Source organism: Phyllopteryx taeniolatus, chromosome 17 (assembly GCF_024500385.1).
Source record: "Phyllopteryx taeniolatus isolate TA_2022b chromosome 17, UOR_Ptae_1.2, whole genome shotgun sequence".
Lineage (NCBI taxonomy): Eukaryota > Metazoa > Chordata > Actinopteri > Syngnathiformes > Syngnathidae > Phyllopteryx > Phyllopteryx taeniolatus.
Genome location: NC_084518.1, coordinates 2,302,164 through 2,323,860, shown reverse-complemented (window position 1 = coordinate 2,323,860; position 21,697 = coordinate 2,302,164). Strand labels below are relative to the sequence as shown.

At 43.1% G+C, this 21,697-nt stretch overlaps 1 protein-coding gene and 1 long non-coding RNA gene across 12 annotated transcripts in view; one reads left to right on the top strand and one right to left on the bottom strand.

Annotated features, from left to right (window-relative positions):
* The window catches only part of LOC133467701 (uncharacterized), a 74,127-nt gene extending 54,018 nt beyond the window's left edge, over positions 1–20,109 (top strand). For all 4 annotated transcript variants that reach the window (XR_009785286.1, XR_009785288.1, XR_009785289.1 and 1 more), the window contains one exon: positions 19,183–20,109. This is a non-coding gene — a long non-coding RNA (uncharacterized LOC133467701). The remainder of the gene's footprint in view (positions 1–19,182) is intronic.
* On the bottom strand, positions 11,835–20,308 carry LOC133467699 (carotenoid-cleaving dioxygenase, mitochondrial-like). 8 transcript variants are annotated; one of them, XM_061752849.1, is made up of 12 exons: positions 20,185–20,308; positions 18,068–18,248; positions 17,022–17,233; positions 16,119–16,234; positions 15,009–15,111; positions 14,801–14,929; positions 14,576–14,736; positions 14,334–14,501; positions 13,667–13,804; positions 13,216–13,398; positions 12,616–12,801; positions 11,835–12,163 (listed from the first exon to the last, which is right to left on the bottom strand). In XM_061752849.1, exons 1-12 carry the CDS (start codon positions 20,204–20,206, stop codon positions 12,038–12,040), a joined length of 1,725 nt encoding a protein of 574 aa, XP_061608833.1. In that variant the 5' UTR covers positions 20,207–20,308; the 3' UTR covers positions 11,835–12,037. The 8 variants fall into 8 exon arrangements, with proteins under 8 accessions (XP_061608833.1, XP_061608835.1, XP_061608832.1 ...); XM_061752851.1 differs by having other exon boundaries at positions 12,616–12,757; positions 18,068–18,251; positions 20,185–20,293; XM_061752848.1 differs by having other exon boundaries at positions 18,068–18,251; positions 20,185–20,292.
* Positions 20,309–21,697: the final 1,389 nt, after the last annotated feature.

Below are 21,697 nucleotides of genomic sequence, written 5' to 3'. Positions count from 1 at the left end.
ACTGTTACGCCTCCTCTCAAGTCAAAGTTTCCTCAAGTCGCAAAATTCGAACTTCGTCGCTAAAGTTGCACGTCCCGTTTGATTTCAATCCACCATCACGCGTTGCGTCCGGCACAGCAAATCTCGCAAGATTAGCTTAGTGATCGTTGAACAAAATAACTCCACAAATGTACACTGGAAAGTTCAATTTAGTCTTTGTTCTACAACTCACCCCCCTAGCATGTAAGTACACCATTTAGTGTAAACTACAGGAAAGAGGTGAAGGCAATCAAGTGGACTATTCTTGAATGGGCAAGGAAGTCAAACCAGTCGAGACTTATTTTCACGTACTGACGACAAAAGTGAAGGCATTGAGGCGCACAATCAAGCAGCACGTGAAGTCGGCTGCAGTGAAATGCAAGCCGACCGTCTCCGAGGAGGAAACTCGAAATGTATCCCTTTGTGTTTCCTGAAATTTGTACATTGTTCAACTACTTTCGAATCAAATTGAGAGAGTGTTATATTTCAAATCCTCTGCGGTGGTTCCATAAAGGTGACGCCATAAAAAGTCTGCCACTGTCCAAATACGTTTGGATCTAACTGCATTTGGTCCCTTTTTATTGACTTAAAGCTGCAGAGAAAAGTTTCACAGTTGTTCCTTTGAAGCCTAACCCTGACAAATGTGTTCCGACAACCTATGCTGGAGTATTCAACCTCCTCTTTGATACTATATATATATATATATATATATACAAACATATTGTGCAAGTCCTCTTAATCATGCAATTTAGGTGCCGTTCTGCCCAATAGCCACACAGACTTATACAATCAAGTAGTCTGCCTTTGCAAAACATTTGGGAAATAAGGGTCAGAGATCACTGAATTTAGGATGTGATCTTGTAATAGGACGCCGCAATTGACAAATAGTGAAAACAGTTAAGGAAATGGCTTCCCTTGCGTCCGCTGCGAGTGGTAATAAGTGTCATGTTAAATGCGAGTCAACATTTCAAGTGCGTCTGATCTCAGCTCACCGAACAAATCTCAGCTGTTGTAGGAGGACGTTTCCGGTTTATTTTTCGCTTCCATGCAGAAGCCTGAAGTTTTTATGCTCACACCGGAGGTGCGGAGAGTAGCCAAATATTATACTCAAGTAAGAGTACTGTTACTTTAGAATGATATGACTCGAGTCAAAGTAGTCCTCAAAATAATTACTTGAGTAAGAGTAAGAAAGTACTCTGTGGAAAAGTACTGAGTAACTAGTAAGTCACTTCTGATTCATTGTTTAAGTCAGAGTATGAACGTCAAATAAAAAAAAAAAGACTAAATCAAATAATTGCTAAAGCTACTAAACTTTTTTCCACTATTTTTGTGACTTAGTATTTGTACAACTCAACTGATTTATTTTTGGTAGGTGAAAATAATTCTTGGTCGGGTCACCATTGTGAAAGTCTTTTACCTGGTTAAATAGTTTTAAAAGTTGAAATAAATGAAAAATAAATCTGATTGCACAAGGATGCACTCCCTCTTATAACTGATGTGGCTCTGTTCAGAAGTGACAGATCACATTCACACTCATGTTCAATAGGAGTCCACACACACACACACACACACACACACACACACACACACACACACACACATTTGCCAATTTGTGAGAAAAAAACAACAACAGCCATGCATAGGGCCTTATAGAAACATTATTTCTATAAGGCCCTATGCACTCAAATGACTAAATGAAGAAGCTGTTTACTGACAGACTTATTGATAAAGTGTGTGTGTGTGTGTGTGTGTGTGTGCGTGCGTGCGTGTGTGTGTGAGAGAGAGAGACAGAGACAGAGAACAGAAAATACCCCAAAAGATGCATGTTTAACAGTTCCTTGTGACCTTAAAATAGTGCTATTGTTGCTATATGCACAGCCAAAACAACAGCAAAAACTTCTGCAACTCACCGCGAGGCGTTTTGTCAAGTTAGAAGTGGGCTGACATATTCAAATTTGGGCAGTGACAAAACTACGCCGCATGTTAAAGCTGTTGTTCTTCGTAGTCTGTAATGTAAACACGACTCACTTGGACTTTGTGCGCGGACAAGTGACTTTCTTATGCCGTTTGATCGGTGACCTTGAGTCGAACATCACTGTGGTAATCACGGTGGATCGGAGCAACGGCGCCCGATGCGGAACACGAAGATCAAGTCTAGAGCGCGCACGCAATTATTGATAAATGAAAGTAGCGAGCAGCATGTAGATTATTGTAACGGAATAAAAGTACCGTTTCTTCTTAACATAAATACTTGAGTAAAAGTCAAAAGTATGCTTCATTAAACCTACGCTGAGGGTTAAGCACAATTGATCCCAAAGGTTACTTGAGTAAATGTACTGTAGCGCGTTCCTATCAACTGTTGCTAGTTCCTTCTACGTTGTCTGAGGCCCCACTTCCATCCATCCATTTTCTGAGCCGTTCCGCTTCTCCTCACGCGGGTCGCGGGCGTGCCGGAGCCCATCCCAGCTATCTTCGGGCAGGAGGCGGGCTACACCCTGAACTGGTTGCCAGCCAATCGCAGGGTCCCTAGCTGTCGCTGGAGCAAAGCATGATGCCCCCCCCCATCTTGCTTCACTGTAGGTACTGTGTGTTGTATTTTGGGTAATGAACAGTTTTGTGTTTGCGCCCAACACACAGGTACATCTCAATAAATTACAATATGGTAGAAAAGTCTATTTATATTCGTCCTCATACGTTATATAGATTCATTAAATACTTTTCAGAGGGCAAATTCCTTCTAAATTTCAACCTAAATCGTTTTCATTGTTTCATTTTTTGTTTGTTACGTTTCATTTGCTGTAAGCTATAATCATCCAAATTATACATGTATATTCAAAAAAAGAAAAGAATCATCAAATTTTTCACTCACTCTATAAAATGACTTTTACTTGTTGAATTGAACTCCCTAATTAAATTAAGCTTTTGATACTCTTGTAATTTATGGCGATGTACTTGCACTTTTTGGAATTCTAACCAAAAAGCTTGTTTTCAGAATTTTGCTACATCACACTTCAAACGTGGGTTTTGTGTCGTCGCCCGATGAAACGAAGGTTGAATTTTTTGGGGCCGTCATTCAGTGTCCCGTGATTTCTAACCATGTTAGAAGAGGAAACCCATTTCTTTTCTAAGCTTTTCTACCATCTCTTTCACACTCTTTCATGCTGTCTCATTCCGTATTCCTGCTGTAAAGAGAGAAAATCCACCACAATGAGTCAACCTTATTCCTTTCTTAATAAAGGTAAAGTATGATAATGGGGTCCAGGTTGCCATAGAAATGAGACAGGGCCCCTGTATATAATTGTGGAGCCCATTTCTCCCCCCTTGCATCTTTTCCCCCTTTTCCCCTCGCCAAGCAGTTCTTCCTTCGTCGGGGCTCACGTTCACCTTCTCCTCTTTGACGATGGAATGAATTTGAAAAGACTCCGGTAGAATTTCATTCCTCAGTGTTTGTTTGCACATCACAGAAACACTGTGAGTGCGGTCAGTCGCTGAATCCTCAGAGGTGGTCAGTGGCTTATCTGCTTTGAATGCCAACACAAAGGTAACATGACTAAAGAAATGTCTGAGAGTGAGGAGGGATTTAACTCTTTTAGAGGGGCGATTAAGCTTTGTTTTCAGTGCAAATCCACTCAACTCGGATGTGTTTGAAGTCAGACGACAAAGCAAAATGTGATTGTATATTATTCAAGTTCCGCCTTCTAACTTTAACTTCACGCTCGCTCTTTTGGTAAGCTCCAGTATTCACCAATATTATTCTAACGTGTGGATACACAAACATCGGTCTGTGTCTTTTGATCCTGTACGCTACATTGCCTGCGAGTTGCTTCTTGCTTATTGAATACAATTGAACAGAATTGTTTCTATCACGGGCAGCACGTCCGACTCACAGTTCCGAGGTTTGGGGTTCGAATCTCAGCTTCGGAGTCCGTGCGCTCTCGTGCTCGGATGGGTTTTGTCCGGGTACCTCCCGCATTGCGCAAACATGCGTTTTTGGTTACTGGAAGTCCAGGGTGCGGCCCCGCCTTGCGCCCAAATCAGCTCGGATAGGCTCCAGGTCACCCGCGACCTCAGTGAGGAAAAGGGGCTATAGAAAATGGAGGAATGTTTCCTTCAGCTAAAAGTATCTGCGTCATCATTTCATCTGCCGTCACTTTTTAGAAGGCTCGCACTACAGTCCCAATGGATTCATCAAATCGTGAAGTTCAGAAATCGTTGTTTTATTAAATACTCTTTATCGAAAGGCAGTCACTGATTTATTGACTGAGATAGAAAATATTGATTCATATTGAAAGTCTAACATACAGTTCAACCTGAAAGGACAGCATTCACAGTGCTTCCCTTTCATTCATTCATTTCCCATACCGCCTATCGCCACTAGGGTCGCGGGCGGGCCGGAGCCCATCCCAGCTATCTTCGGGCGAGAGGCGGGGTACACCCTCAACTGGTCGCCAGCCGATCGCAGGGCACATACAAACAAACAACCCTTCGCACTCACGGGCAATTTAGAGTCTTCAATTAACCGAGCGTGCATGTTTTTGAGAAACTGGAGTACCCGGAGAAAACCCATGCAGGGCCTGGGAGAACAGGCAAGCGCCACACAAGCGAGGCCGGATTTGAACCCCGGTCCTCAGAACTGTGAGGCAGATGTGCTAACCAGATGTGCTGGATAATTTGCGGTACAGCCTTGTTCCAAAATAGATCAAAAAGGGATTCTAATTTCAACACTCAACACCCCATAATGACAATATGAAAACATTGTGAATGGGTGAAACTGACCACGTTTGTGGCATCAACAAAGGCTGTGACCGTGTTCTGGGATTTGTGTTCGATTTTTACTACATTTACAAACAAATGAACGTATTCCCGTTTGGAAAAAGGCTGTAGCGTAACAAAATGTGCACTACATGTATTGTGGCACCTTGCCATTAGACCTATTGGAAATGAACATGTACGAAAATATCAAGTCGGTGACACCTTTGCAGCTATAATAGCTTCTAATGTTCTCTGTTCGATTGGGTTCTTCCACACCAAACACAACCCAAGCATGCATTTCTCGACCTCGCTGCAGAAAAGGGTCGTCGGAAGAACGGAATTCAGCGGCCGTCTTTCCGCCGTGGCCTTCGCAGCCAACGGCTCTTTTGGCAAAAGTCCACGTGGCGCAAAAAAGCTGTAGCATTCCTAATGTCTGTGGCTAATCTGTGGTGTCAGCTTGTGTTAACGCTGCACTGCCAAATTTGAGTGCTCGCAGCGCGGGCGAATATTAAAAAAAGTCCCATCAGCTGCATTCCGGCAGGGTGGGTGTGCAGAGCAAGGGTCACGTAAGGTTGAACAGCGCTTGTGCGCTGAGCTGCTCGTACAGAAACGGTCCAGCGGTCTGGACGGGAGGCGGGGCCCGAGCAGGAGGGCGCACTTGAACGCACTTCAAAGGGAGAAAGAGCATTTTTTCCCTCGTCGGGGCTCATTGAAAGCAGCCTAAATGAGCTTTGTGGGGGGGGGGGTTCGCTCCTGCTGGTAGACAATTGAGAGGCACGATGAGGGATGCCGAAAAAGGGCGGGAGGTCATACGGGTAGTTCATTATCTGCTCCTCAGCCTGCCATACAGTTTCTGCATGCCACCGTCATTGACCTTGAGGTAATGAACTGCAAGGTCTCGCAAGTACGAGTACATTTAAGTAATGGGGGCACGGTGGACGACTGGTTAGCACATCTGCCTCACAGTTCTGAGGACCGGGGTTCAATCCCCGGCCCCGCCTGTGTGGAGTTTGCATGTTCTCTCCGTGCCTGCGTGGCTTTTCTCCCAAAAACAAGACTCTAAATTGCCCGTAGGTGTGACTGTGAGTGCGAATGGTTGTTTGTTTGTATGTGCCCAGCGATTGGCTGGCGACCGGTTCAGGTGTACCCCGAAGATAGCTGGGATAGGCTCCAGCATGCCTGTGACCCTAGTAAGGAAAAGCAGTATGGAAAATGGATGGATGGATGGATGGACATTTAAGTAATCTTCCCCATTCTTTCAGCAGTCGCGTCTCGTGCCTTTCAACGGCATGGCCGCCCGATAGAGTGCCTTGTAGTTGTCTACTTGTAGTAACTCTCTCTCTCTCTCTCTCGCTCTCTCACACTTTCTCCTCGCGAGAGTTAACGAGCGAAGAGCTTAGCCAACTAGCGAGACGCCATGCACACTTTCCAGGGGTTTCCAAATAATGCAATCACTTTTCACTTTCCCTGGGAGCCATACTGAAGGCTAATTTACACAGAATGTTTTTTTACATTTTCATTTGTACCTGAAACACCTGACGCAAATGACATTGACGCTGTGTGAAAGAAAGCACAAGTGAAAGTTTTGCGTGCATGTCAGGAAGCATAGTTCATGAAACCGAGCAATATTAGTTGCTAATGTAGTCTAAAACGTTGCTAAATCTAGCAACCAATGTTGGCGTCAGTGTCATCAAGTATGCTGTGGAAAAGTATTGGTAGTATTTACGACAAAAAATGTATCTTTGTTCATCTATCTAGGCCGACAACATATAGTGACAGGCAACGCAATTAAATGATCTTACATGAGACGGCAGAAGGTACAAACACAGCAAAGCGAGCTGTGTGCACAACAGAATAGCTTTGCGTTCAACTCAACAGGCTGAGGTTATGCATTGGGGAGTAAATGAAGATGGGATCGTAATTATTTCAGTGTATATATTTTTGGGACATTTTTGTTCGTTTTTTTCTCATGTAAAATATGCGCCTCGGCTCAATAAAGGCTGGGGAAAACTGGCTTCGAAGGCAGCATAGCATCTGTGCCAAGGTACTCTCTCTCCCTCCTGAGAGGCCCCGCCATTCTAACACTGTGAGGTCAACAAGTACAGATGATCACCCACAATGCCTCTGGATAAGAAAAAACAAGACCTCGAATATACAGGGCTGCTCCTTTAAGATGCTTTGGAGCTGCTCCCGAAAGCAGGAGGAGGGAGAAGAGGGACCAGGCGAGTGAAACTGCGCTAAAACGTCAAAACCGCCGCTTCCCGCCTTCTGCTGCAAAGCTATTAAGTTGCAATTATTCATCATATCAAATTAGGGGTGTCGCTTTCCCCACCGCTTTGCTCTGGGGAAAAGGAGTGTTGTTGCTAGGAGAAGGAGAAAGCCCAATCTTCTCTTATTGGCCACTAGGCAGCGTAGCGCGGCCCAATGAGAGCAACAGCCGAGCGACCCCCCGCACGCAGACCCGATTAACATGGCAGACATGTTTTATGGGTTAACGAGAATCCGACTGGCTTGCGTCGCGGTGCAGTCGCCTGACTTTGATGCAGGCAGCGTCGTTTCACTTCTCACTCAGCCACCGTGTGACTGTGAGAGTAAATGGCTGTCTGGCCCTATTTGTGCCCTGCGACTGACTGGCGGGCGATCAGTCTGGGGTGTCGTCGCTCTTTCCCCCGGCTGGGAAATGCTCCCTGATCAGGATAAGCGTGATAGAAAATGGAGGGACGGTTGAGAATCCGACCGGATGCGGCAGACAGAATGTGCGTGCGAACCTCACAGTATACAGTACTTTGAGGTCCGAGGGACGCACGTTCGCTCACGTGCGCTGGAGTCGTGGAATAAGTGAAAACAGACCGCTGCAGAGTGCAAGTAGGAAATGACATTCCTCGCATGTGCGCCATTTATCAGCAGAGAATGAAAAACGGGTGTTTGCCTCATCAATTTATTGAACAGTAGTATATTTAAAACACATTGTGCGCATGACTGCAGGTACGCTCAACATGACGCAGATTCAGTTATTCAGTATTTAAAAAAAATAAAATCAAAAATCAAATGTTGACTTGCCATGTCTACAGAGCAATTCTAATTTGTCAGTTAAGTGCAAAAACAATCAATCCATGTGAGGTCTACTTCATACAAAACAATCCAATTCTTTACATCAAACTTTCTGCGCTGTAAATGTTTCCGGCCGGTTAGCACATCCGCCTCACAGTTCTGGGGACCGGGGTTCAAACTACTTGACTCATCTGTCCTGTACTGAAAGTCATTGATGAATCCTGCAGTTAAAGTTGAATGAGAACGAAAAAAAAAAAGAAGCATATTTGTTAGCAGGCTACAGTTCATCTGTTGGCTACAATGCCTTCATCCGAGAGGTCTAATCAGGGGTCCCTGTCAGAGGTTCTGGGCCAGCGGAGACGGCTGTTAGGCCTTGGCACTCTACTGGCCTGGTTGATCCTCTTCCATCTCCTCTGCATCTTCACCGGTCTCCTGGTTGTCTTGGATCCCATGCCATGGGCACTAGCACCCCCCGTACCACCGCTGATGCTGGCTTTTGGTCCTTTTTCCCTTTGGCCCAAAGGACAAGACGTCCATGATTTTCAAAAAGAATTTGACCGTGGACTCGTCAGACGACAGCACACTTTTCCACTTTGCGTCAGCCCATCTCAGATGAACTTGGGCCCAGAGAAGCCGGCGACGATTCTGGTTATTGTTGTTGATGATGTATGGCTTTCGCTTTGCATGGTAGAGTTTTAACTTGCATTTGTATATGTAGCAACAAACTATGTTAACTGACAATGGTTTTGTGACGTTTTCCTGAGCCCACGTGACAATATCCTTTACACGATGGCGCTGTTCCTTAATGTAGTGCAGCCTGAGGGATCGAAGGTCACGGGCATTCAATGTCGGTTTTCGGCTTTGCCGCTTACGTGCAGAGATTTCTCCAGCTCTCTGAATCTATTATCTATTAAGGACCGTGGATGACAAAATCCCGAAATGCCTTGCAATTGTACGTTGAGAAACGTTCTTAAACTGTGGGACTATTTGCTTACCAAGTGGTTAACCTCACCCCATCATGGCTTGTGAACAACGGAGCCTTTCAGGGATGCTCCTTTTCTAAACCAGTCATGACACACACCTGTTTCCAATGAACGCGCTCACCTGTGGAATGTTCCAAACAGGTGTTTTTGGAGCATTCCTCAAATTTCCCGATGTTTTCTTGCTGCTGTCCCAGCTTTTTTGGGACGTGTTGAAGGCATCTAATTCAGAAGGAGAGCATATTTGAAAGAAAAAAAAGAAAAAAGTTGGTCTTTGTAGTGTAATTAATTTGCTCATCATTGTGTTTATTGTTTTTTTGAACTGTCCCTACTGCATTCGAATTCCAGTTTGCGTGAATAAATGCAACTGTACAATCCACATTAGGATTGTTTGGCCTTGGCAGTGGCCTTTGCAGCTTTTATACACAGTGTGAAGTTCAATACATTTATAGGATTTACAATGTTGCTATCACGAGTGTATTGTTTGTATCCTAATGTCAAAAGAATAATGTTACACATTGAAAGGTCTTTCTGACAATTATTATGGTTTCGTAACCTTATAATCTGCAGTATAGGTATCTATAGTCATTTGACTTAGTGGAGGTTGAATTTACTTGATTGGGTGCTCGTTTCACCGTTCACCGTTTTTCAGACCGAGTATGAGTACTTACATTTCAGTCTTTTCAGTCGATATTAAACGGATGCTTGACTTGCCCTACGTTGTGCCTGCAATTGACCCAAATTGAATTTTCAGACGGTTTGCATTAAGATTGTGAAAATTGAATGCCGAACCAACTGCACTTCGTGAATCGATGAGTATTTAGGTTTCGAGCGTTTCGGGTGAGGATCGCAGACAAGTTGTTCGCAGTGCTTCAAATATGATTTAAGGTCTTAACCTGTATATAATGTTCCTCCATCGTCCACCCGTATCTGTCAACAGATATCCCCGCTACTCCTCTAAAAAAACCAAATAACTTTTGGATTTACCATGTTGGGCATGTGTTGCTTTACTTTCCCCCTCTTCCTTGGAAGTGCACATCTGCTCTCTAGCCACACACACACACACACACACACACACACACACTTTGGTTTGAAACTAAAGCGCTCTTATTTCATTCTCCAGTTCATAAGAATCACTTTCTGTTTTGAATGTAACCGAAGTGTTAGCTTAAGGCAGAAAAAGGAAATTGAGAAATATATGAAATGAAAATGAGCCTCTAATAAATGTAGTATGGAAATGACAACTCTATGGTATTTAAAATATGCAAAAAATAATAAAATACACAATGCAATGTATGTATTTTACGGGCTGAAAACTAAAAGCAGCAAAGTTCTATCTATGTTGAAAATATCGTCACGGCAGAACACGATCGCCATTGTTTAATGGAGCGTGATATATTATGTTTTCGAGGGGCCCGAAAAGTCTCATTGAAGCCCTGCTGGGAAATTGGTTGAAATGAATTCAATGTGACACCGCTCGAACTAAAAAATTCCACCGGCAGCTTTTCGTTGTTAAGAAGCAATTAGCCAGTTTTTGTTTTCAAATGAGCGGGTGGGGGTAGCAGATCGTCCCGGCATTCAAGAGTCACAGGTTTGAATGATCCCCTTTGAGTCGTCTGCTGCCTTTTTGTCTCATGTCTTAAACGCAACAGTTGAATGTGTTGAATACTAAAGCCATTAACCGTATTCCACTCCCACACTCAATATACACCAAATACTTGTTTATTCCCACCTGCCCTTGAATTTCCCTCACACACTTTCTTCTCACATGCTGGATAGAGGACACGTGTAAGGTCACATGCTGACCTCTAGTGGTCATGAGTGGACTTCCCACTGTCCCTGGAGTAAATACTGTACTTTTGTACTACTCTCTCTTTTGCTATACTGTCTGCCAAATAGCAGAGTTGCCGAAGTAATATTGGAATGTTTTTGGAGATCGAGTCTCAGCAATGTCAGCAATCGTATTGGTAATTTTCATTTATTTGCTAAGAGTAAGTTCAAATGACTCGGTAATTATGCTACTAGGCTAACGATGTGCACCCATAAATGCCGTAGGAAAGATTCTTTTTTTCAAAACGTATTGAAAGTATTGTGAAGATGAACTTTACAATGTTATAAGAGGAGAGGCTTTGTGGCCTCTTTTTGGAACCATTTCAGTTGTTGTGCATGTTTAGTCGCGCGCGCGAGAGAGAGAGAGTTTTTCTTGGATCCGTCTCTTATTCTCTTGCGTAACTTTGAACATAACTGAGGTTTAAATAAAGCTGCCATGTCTGCTGCCCAACAACATTCCTTTGCTGCTTGTCTCATGAGCTAATTCAAGCAAAGGTTGCCTGAGATTCAATCAAACTCTTTGGGAGGGGAAGATGAAATGAACGCCCGATTTGACTAAAACATCATAATAGTTTCAAATAAATGATTGTAGATGGCCACTATGTATCCCACTGGACATCATCTATGTTCTTTTACACATTCCAATATGCAGAAATATTGAAGACGGATATAGCATTTTTTGTCCCGTTTTAAATGCATCTAATGCGAACCCATCCGTCCATTTTCCGTTCCGCTTCTCCTCACTCGGGTCGCGGGCGAGATGTTCGGGCGAGAGGCGGGGTACGCCCCGAACTGCCCGCCAGCTAATCGCGGGGCGCGTAGAAACAAACGAGCATTCGCACCTACGGGCAATTTCGAGTCTTCAATGAACCTACCCTGCATGTTTTTGGGACGGAGGAGGAAAGCGGAGTACCCGGAGAAAAGCCACGCAGGCACGGGCACAACATGCAAACCCCACACAGGCGGGGTCCTCAGAACGGTGAGGGGGATATGCTAACCGGTCGTCCACCGTGCCGCCCCAACTCAAATAACGCATGACAAATTGCAGCCATTATGGATTAACCGACATTTTCAGGCTCTTTAAGCAGTAGAGAACTAAATTGTCAGTGTCTACAAATAAAGACAATTCGAGGTCTCGGAACGGATTCAGAATTTGATCCGAAAGATACACAAAAATAAAAACGTTACAGTGTTGCAATCAAATGATATTGATTATAAAAACATTTAATATGAAGATGGCTTTCATCGTAATTAGCAGTTTTGTGCCCATACACAAGTTGAGGAACGCATACAGCAGAAAATCAGTCCAGTCTCATCATCACAGAAGCGATAAGTCAGCTTACTTATGTGCCGCTAGTGTTCTTGGATGAATATTATTATTATATGATTGTTGAGGAAAGCTATTTTCAATTCATTGAAGCAGTTGCATTGAAGACACCATGTAGGCCATAGGGCATGTTGACAGGCACATTGGCTCTTCCCAACTCTTCGAACGTCTTGGCATTCAAAACCAGGAGGAATGTGCCTTTATCCTGATGTTGGAGAAGAAGAAGAAATACTCTCGTGTTGTGCAATGATATACAAGCATTGTTATACACTAAAACAATCAGACAGTGGTTGTTTAAATAATGGCCAACAGCTTCAAAATATCCATACTTTCTCCTTGTGGCAATCTGCTTCTTCCTTGACAATCACAAAATGTTTTTGTGGTTCAATAATAAAAAACAAACAAACAAACACCCTAATACAGTAGATTGTACAGGGTGCAGAGCCTCAAAACCAAAAACCGACTTGCAATTATTCTTGACTGAGAGAGACTGACAAGTGTCATTTTTCAATCCCATTCTTGACTCTGTGATACATACTACCGTACTCAATGTTGTTTTTAAATACATATATCACAAATGACTATCTTGAGATTGGCACATTCTTTAGCGTGCGGTGCACACAATCTGTACATTTGAATAATATTCATCCTTCTTACCCGCGAGGGCGAGAGAACCACCGAGAGGATGACGCCGTCGTCCTCCTCCACGGCGTCCGGTGAGGGCACAAACGCCGGCTCCGATGGGAAGAGACCCTTCTGGTGCCAGACCTGAGGTCGCATGGGCATTAATGGTAGCTTTCTGAAAGCAGCGATGACCGGTAATAGTAAACAGAGCCTGGCGAACTGAAGAAAAATAGAAAAGTTAAACGTCTGGATGAGGTAGTTAGTTTTGATTTTTTTTCTCGAAAGCATTTGACACATTAGGGCATTATTTATTGAACATTATTTGTATTTTGGAACCCTTTTTTCCGGCTACCTCCGCTGCGTCATTATCCAAGGACAGTATTTTGTTGACATTTGATTTGATTCCATTCGTGGTGAAGTGAAAAGCGCAGATTTTGTTTATATTGTGTTTTAATGCAAAACACTGTTGCATTTGGAGTGAACCGGCGGCTTTGGCTCGTTGACAGCGGATTACAGAAACTGCTGTTCTGACGAGCAACCACAAATGAAATGGTTAAGAAATCTCAGATTGTGTTCCTGTGGACAAAGTTTGCATTGCATCATGGGAAAGGTCACGCATACACACGTACACACCTTCAACGTCTTGTCGTTGAGGTCCATCTTGAGAAGTGAGTCTCCGAACAGGTGTCTGAAGCCGCACCCGTAGAAATAACGATAAGGCCTCGTGTTGTATCGCTCGTAGTTGATGTGCGGGAACTCCAGGCCTCCGTACCGGTAGAGGTCATCGCCGTGGAGATCTTCGTGGTGGCAGAACACCTGATGGCAAAGAGCGAATCAACTCGTCATTGTCATGTGTAGTCAGCACAGATTCAGTCTGAGTTCAGCTGGAGATTCCGGACTGAAGAACATGAAGACAAACTTCGGGATCCCCAAAAGCACGCCCTAAATGATGTGTTGGCTCTGTATATCGCAATCGGTGCCGACCCTTGAATCGGATTGACTGATACTCGCAGAGTGGGAACATAAAAGCAGCATGTAAATATGGAAAATGACTTCTTGCAGTGAGGCGAAATTCCTTGCTCACCCTGGTGCTGCTGTTTTTGACGCATGTCGCTGTGCCGGAAGGACGAGTGTTCAGATTTTGGTCGGCCGGCGTGTCATCGGTCACGTGAAGAGGCAAAACAAAGCGACGAGGAAACGCTCTGCTTGTGCTGTTGTACACCTGGATGCAACCAAGGCCGTTTGTGTACTTTGAATGAATTCAAATCATGGCAAAATCTCAGTCAACAGTACACTTATATATGATCACAGAATATTCGCCAGTGTTTCATTGCAAGATTCACGAAGGAAATCGATAAAAGTTCCATCCCTTTCCTATCATCACGGTCGCAGGTGAGCTGGAGCCGACAGCAGCTGACTTTGTACACCCTACGCTGGCCACCGGCCAATCGCTGGACATGACATACAAATATTTACTGTACTTATGACTTATGACAGAACTCCGTCATAAACCTAGAACCGACTGTTAATATAAACACTGGTTAATATATGTTTTCACTTGTATGACTGCTACAAATGTTAAGATGAGACTCAAAACATTGCCTGCACAACTCAAGTTCTTTGTGATGGTTTCAGTTTGACCCAAGAACAGATGTGTGAATTGTGTGTTTCACTGTTATTTACTATCCTGTAACGTGCAAGCCATTAAGGCGAGGAAAAATGAGCCAATGTGTCCTTAAGGACGCGCTGACCTCGTCTAGCGCTTCTCCCGACTTGCGTAAATTCTGAAGGGAGTAGATGTCGAGGGCTTGGCCGTCGTCAAAACAACACAGGTCCAGCATCAAGAACCCATCCTCTTCAAAGGCGTTGATCTGATGGAAGTTGAAGCAAGCTTTGGCGTAGTACTTCACTGGGCTGGCCTGAGGAGAGGACAGCATATTGTTCGACCTAAACCCCATCGAGTTATCCCTCAAGCCTGACTGCGACCTCTCACCTCGCCTGTACGTTTGTCGATAAGATGCAGGATGGTTTCAAGCTTGGGGTCCCAGTAAATGGCATCCCGGAACGCCTTGCCCCTCATCTTACACGTGACTATCTTCATCAGGTCTATTTTACTCGGCTGCTCAATGAACACCACGTAGTTCTCCGACATGGCTGGAAGGTTGAGGGGTGTTCGGATGAAAGCGGCAGCGGTACGAGCTGCTACGCGCCGACTTACCGAAGCTGTGGTAGTAGGAGGGGTGGAACTTGTTTGCAGGCGCAATGGAACAGAGAATTTTGGCTCCTTGCAGGGTGTCTTCAGCATTTGACTTCTCAGGAGGTACACAAATGATGTTGTACGCGCTTCCTGAAAAAGGCACAATCATGACGTGTCACAACATGGAGATACTTTTGGGGTTGAGCCCGGAAGAACGCAACGGTCTTACCTTGACTTCCATAGGAGTTGCCCATATTGAAGCAGGTACCATCGGGGTCGTAGTGAGGGTGGGCGGTGGCTCCGTTAACAGCAACGAACTTGCTCCAGTCAACCTACAAAGCGTGGCAGCTAGTAAGAGATAGCGCGGCTCGGTATCAAGTCACAGAACACTATTTGTTGTCAGGGCCTGCCCCTTCTCCTGCATAGGTGTGACTGTGTGCACGTTTAGAGCGTAGCTGTGTCGGAGCAGGGACCCAGCTGCAAACAATCGTCATCATCATCATCTTCAGTGTCAGTCTTAAGCCACCGCCAGATGGATTTATTCACCTATCGCACTTGTTGAAATGCACTGACAATGTGTTTAAGTAAAGCCTGGTACACGCGAGGATTTTTCAAATCTTAAAAGACCCCACACATAGAAATGCCCAAAAATAATCTGGCATTTAAGAATCTTGGTCATACTATGTGTGGTGTGCTAGAATAACCACAACACGGATTAGCGACATTCCGTTTCACATCACAATTCACGCAGCACAGTTTAATCTCAGTTTTGAAATCTGAAAAAAAGGGAACAATTTAATGATTTGTTTCATAATAATAATAAAAAGAAGAATTGTGGATTTACTTGGGTTTGAACATGTTGAAAGTAGCCAAACTGGTTGCAGCCGGTCAGCAAGTGCTAAAAACCAAACGCAGGCTGCGACTGATGGGCTTTATGAGAACAAGCTGTCCACAAACAGGATTGATGGATCATTTATAGGTTGCAATCATTTTTTTTTTTTTTTACCTGTGATTGAAAAATATTCTTTAAAAAACATCTTACTTTATGCTCAAAACAATTTTGTCATAACAGTCAAAACCAAATGCAGCAATTCTTAATGAAACGAGGTGAATATTTGTGACATCTTGATATATTGCGCAGATTAATTTGGGCTTGTTACTACTTTGACCCCAGGGTGAGCGCCTGTCCACCGACTACGCTAACCTTTCTTCAGGTTTTTGACAAGCGGTTGGAAAATGTGATCACATTAAGGAAGATAGGGTACTAAATGACTACATTTAAATGATGGATGTCACACTTTGAATGATGTCTTACTTCATAAGCAGTGTATATTTGTACCTGTTCCACGGTTTCTAGGTTGTCTGGGTTTACTTTGTGCATCAAGTCGCTCTCTGTGCTGACGTAGTAGTCTCGCTTGTATTTCATGAAGTTGACGTTGCCGTTGTCTGTTGGCTCTGCAACGGACAAACGACTGCGTGTTTCTTCGAGTGGACGTCTGCTGCATGTGTTCTGCAGATCGTTACTCTGAACAGCTTGGAAGCAAATTTCTAGTTTCCCTAATGCCGTACATGCCGTTTCATAACACAGTGTATAGTCAGTTACCTTGGGCGCAAGTCTGCACAAACACCAAATGGGGCAAACGTTTGGGCACATGCTTGCATGCGTCATAAGCGATGGAGCCAAAATAATTGTAATTATTCACGGATGCTAGCGATTCACAACAGTAGGATGACTACAACAATGCTCCACTACACGGACAGAACTATTGGGACACCTTGCCTTTGGCACTTGAGTAAGACATAATGTTAGAAAATATGGAATTAGTCTTGCAACTTGCAGCAATGACACTTTCCACTTGGTAGACTTTATTTCTGTGATTTAGTCCATTTATTCAGAGGAAGCTCTCAAAATATCTTCTAGTTCAATCCAAAGGGGTTAGATGGACTTCTTCCACACCAAACTCATCCAAGCGTGCGTTTCTGGATCTTGCTTTATGCACTGGGGCACCGACAAATGCTAAACTAGAAAAGGGCCTTTCCCACAATTCTGAGCAACATGTTGGACGCATTAAAGCAAGCAAAATGGCTTGGTCGGATGAGACTAAGGGCTGGGAGTGATGTATGGGAGGTGTGTCTTAAGCCTACATCCACACAGTTTACATCTCTGAGGTTAAAATGTCTTTTGCCCAATACAAGATAAGCAGTATGTGCTAACGAGAATACTTTGGACGTTACTACTCACTTATGGTCTCAAAGTGGGAGAAGAATCGCTGAAAGATGTTCTTACAAGGGTCGGGCATTGCGATGGTACCGAATTCTGAGACCACGATACGGTCCCGCTCGCTATTCTTGTTGTACGCGTCGCTGCGCAGGAAGCGGCTCGTGTACGTCACCTGGCCTTCCTCCATCTTAAACTTGTGCAGCAGAGCCATCCCGTCAAACCAGTGGTTGTAGCTGTCATGGACGAAAGACATACAAATCGAAGGACACCGCTGGATTTACACTGCATGGTTCAAGCGACACAATCGTGCATGCATTCTGGAATGGAACTGGATATTTGCAAAAACATTTTGCCAAGCTTAACTCATTGTCATTTAAATATGCTTTGTTCGAGGTGTGTCCATCATTCAACAAGGAAAATCATTGCAGATGGCGGCCATTGGAGTCATGCTGATGTTACTACTATTTGCTCATTAAAATGAATTGGAGAAGAGTCATCCCAGGCCAAATAAACACAATACAATAGTCATTATTTGTTTTTATTATTTGGATTTATTTTTTATTGTTTTTACTTTTGTGTTACATTTGTATTTAGATTTAACATTGCAAATTATATTTACATTTAGATATATATTTAACATTTAATTTGACATTCAGGTTTTGGTATAACAATTAGACGTAACATTTTCATCTAGATTCAACATTTAGATAAGAAAGTTTAGATTTAGCGTTAACATTTAACATGGGTGTAACATTTCATATTTGGATTTAATTCTTTAATATATGTCAATGTGACAAATCTCAAATATTTGAAGCTACATGTAAGCAAATGTTGCTGTTATTTTCAGCATGGAGTAATATATATTAGTAGTGTATACCGTACATAGTGTGTGTACGTCTTTGGAATTCTCAACGTGCAATTCGGACATCGGTGCATACAAGTGAATGTAAAGACAGCCATATCGGACATATTAATAGGAATAGACCCAAAAAAATAAAAATGGATAGATATGAGCATTGAATGAGACTTGGGCAATTGAACCTGCATAATAAATCGGTGGAACTCACTGAGTGTGTCCAAACTCAAACTTTGCTGGGCCGTTTCGGAGCAGGCTGCCATTGATCCAAGGGGGAATAGTCCCTCGTAGCTCAGCGGGGATCGGATCTGGGGTCTCCTCCACAGAGCGGACCAGAGGAGCGATGGTCTCCAAACCCTTCAGTCCTGTAGCGGTTCCTCGCTGAAGCTCATCTGCTGCGCACACGTCACGTTAGCACGTCGACGCCAGTATACAGTCGATTGGTGATGGGGGAAATATGCGTATGTGCAAGGAGAGTCACGCGTCCATGTCTGAAAAGCTCCAACCAGGAAAAATTCTTCTGCTTAAGTCGGGTCATGAATAAATGTGACAAAACCATCATTCATCCGTGCGGTGGCTCAATAGCAACTGCAGAAGAAAAGTCTGGATCGTTTGAGAGTAAGAAATGTGTAGAATGTTTGGGGGAACGGAGAGTTTTCTCACATCGGGGATGCACGTGTGAGGCCTGGTTTTGCTGCAGAAAGACAAGTGCCAAAGCGCACAGAAGAGCTGACTTCAATTCTTCTTAAGACTCTCTGAGGTCTTTGCATTTGCATGCAAGACACAATTCATCTGTACATGCTGATGGATTATTTGTACATCTTTGGATGGTGTATTTTTTATATGTATAATTATATTTCATATACATATTGGGACCATAATAATGAGGTGGGTAGTAACTCGTTAAATTTCCATCCATCCGTTTTCTGAGCTGCTTCTCCTCACAAGGGTCGCGGGCGTGCATCCCAGCTATCATCGGGCTGGAGGCGGGCTACACCCTGAACTGGTCGCCAGCCAATCGCTGCGCACATACAAACAAACAACCGTTCGCACTCTCAATATATATATATATATAAAAATATATATAAAAAAATATATATATATATATTTATAATAATAATAATTTATAGTACTCTAATATTATATATATATATATATATATATATATAATAAAGGTATAATAATAACAATAATAATTATACTACTAATAATAAGTATTATTATTTTAAAAGAATATATAAAATAAAACAATATATTTATACTAGATTGTTAAATTGTACTTGTCAGACAAGTTTTAATGAAACATACTTTTTTTTTTTTTTTCAGTGAAGAAGAAACGCTTCCTCGAACGCCATTCCGCTCCATCCAGCCATCCTTCCGTTTGATCCCAGCTGAGTTCGGGCCAAAGGCGGACTACACCCTGGACTGGTCGCCAGTCAGTCGCAGGGCAGACATTCCGCTCGTGACTTCTATTTTGAATCAATTTGTTTTGGTTGTCCGCCACGTGGCTTAGTTTTACCGATGCTACGCAACAACTTGCGACGTTTGACTCCATTTCACCAATCGAGCGGAGCCAGGCTGTCACATGACCACGCACCAAGTCTCCAAGCGACTAACTTCCGTGAAGCGCGGCACAACAACGAACAACGGAGGAAACAAGGCGCAAGTGACTCCCAGGCAAACCCTTACAGACAATCCAAAACAATGGCTATGTCTTCCACTGTCATCTGTGTCTGCCTAAAAATGTCGACATTTCAGCCTACAAAAACTCCACTGAAAACGGAACTTAGTACTTTTATTTGTACTTGCTCCCTAATCAGCCTATTGTGCTCTTTCCTGAGTGTAAACAAAGAAGGTTTATTGTTGGGTAGTATGTGAATTTTCACATCCATCCATTTTCTGAGCCGCTTCTCCTCACTCGGGTCGCGGGCAATTTCATATTTTGGTCTATCTGACGTTAATGCTCTACTTAAAAAAAAAAAAAAAGATACTCAGTGCTTGAGTTGTTTTTTTCACTGATTACTTACTACTTAATACATATTTGGAGTATTACTCTCGACTTTTACTTGAACCATAATATTCTAAAGTAAAAGTATTCTTCCTTGTGTAAAATTATTGGTTACTTTTCTCACATCTGCTGGTACAAAAGAACACTACAACTGTAAAGGACTGTTAGTATGCTTCACATCTGAACAGTGGGACTTTCATACTGTAAGTATTTGTCATACATAAATAAACACAGGTGCCTCTCAATAGGTTAGAATATCGTGATTTGATTTTAAATTTTCTGTAGTTCAGTCCAAAAAGTGCTGAAAAAAGTGATCTTACCTGCATTATTGACTGGGGACATGTTGGTCGCGGTGGTCGAATACGAGCGTGCTGTCGCCCTTCGCCAAAGTGACGACGAATGCTGTGCACGCTGCGGCGTTTTGAAATAACATCTCTCTTACGTAATCCGTTCCAGCTTGGTAGCTCAGCGTGGAAATAACAAGTAAGCACTCACATTCCTGACTGGCAATCAAACTCGTGTAGTCACATTTTTGTGCACTTTATTTCATTTTTTGTAATAGTGTGAAAGTAAGTTGAAACACAGATTATAATCAGCAATAATACAATAAGAAATATTTCATTCATTTAACAAGGACACCTTGATTTATTTGTCATTTTTTGGGGTACATCTTATGACTATACCATAGCCTGAAAATGTCTACTTTGGTTGGGTAAGCTCATGTGATACGACGTGGCATTTTGATTGGCTGTTACATCTGCAAAACATGCCGGAATGCACGGTTGCTTTCGCAAACAAAACTTTCCGGATATGAAGTGACATTCAGTCGGCCGGCGCCACACCATACCAATACACTATACACAGTATATATATTGTGTTGGACAGTAGCATTTAACTATAGTCATAATTTGATCATATATTAATAATTCTTATATTTTGTAACCGTGGCTGAAAAAGTGAATCGAGGAGAGTGACTATGACGAAGCGAAGGAATGGAGAGAGGCTCTGCAATATTGCCAGCACGGGTGTCCAACTCCAATTCACGGTGGCCAAAATCCAAAATTGGGACAACGTTGCGGGCCAAACTCAATTTGAATGAAAAACCACTGCCATGTGCATGTTTCCCTTATATGACATATGACAACAAACTTACATTTTGCTTAAACACTGAATCTGGAATAAACAAACTTGAATATTATAAACACAATAAATCAAATTTGCAATAAGAGACATCAGTGGTATTTGTTTGTTGTTTTGTATTTCAATCTCTAACATGAATTCTTCTGTCTCTCTATCTTCTATTTATCCATCTCCAACGGCCTTTCTTTTTGATGTAAATCTTTTTTCAAAGGCCAACAACAAAACAACCCCCCAAAAATAAGGATGTCCTTCAATAAAAATCCAAACTTCAAACTTTTAACGTTCCCTGCCTAGGAGTTGATAAAGGGCATAAAAAACAACAACCCTGAATTCAATGATGTTCTATCCTTTGTTCCAGCCACGTTGCTCCACACACGACAACACGGTCTGTCTTTTACTTTAGTCAACAGACAATCTGCCTCCCACCTGTCTTGGAAGTGAACCCTTTCCCATCTTTCGTTTGGCCATTTTTGGGAAGGGGAAGTGTAAATTGGCTCGAGGAGACCGCTAGCATAGTTGCTAACGACTGCAACAGAACGGTCTAGACTGATGGGCCGACACACTAGCAAAGTATTCTGGGATTTGTAATATTAGTGGCGCATGTGCTGTTTACTGGCGGGCCAGCTCTAAAACACATTTGATAAGGTCTTGCGGGCCAAATATATTAACCTCGTGGGCCAAATTTGGCCCCCG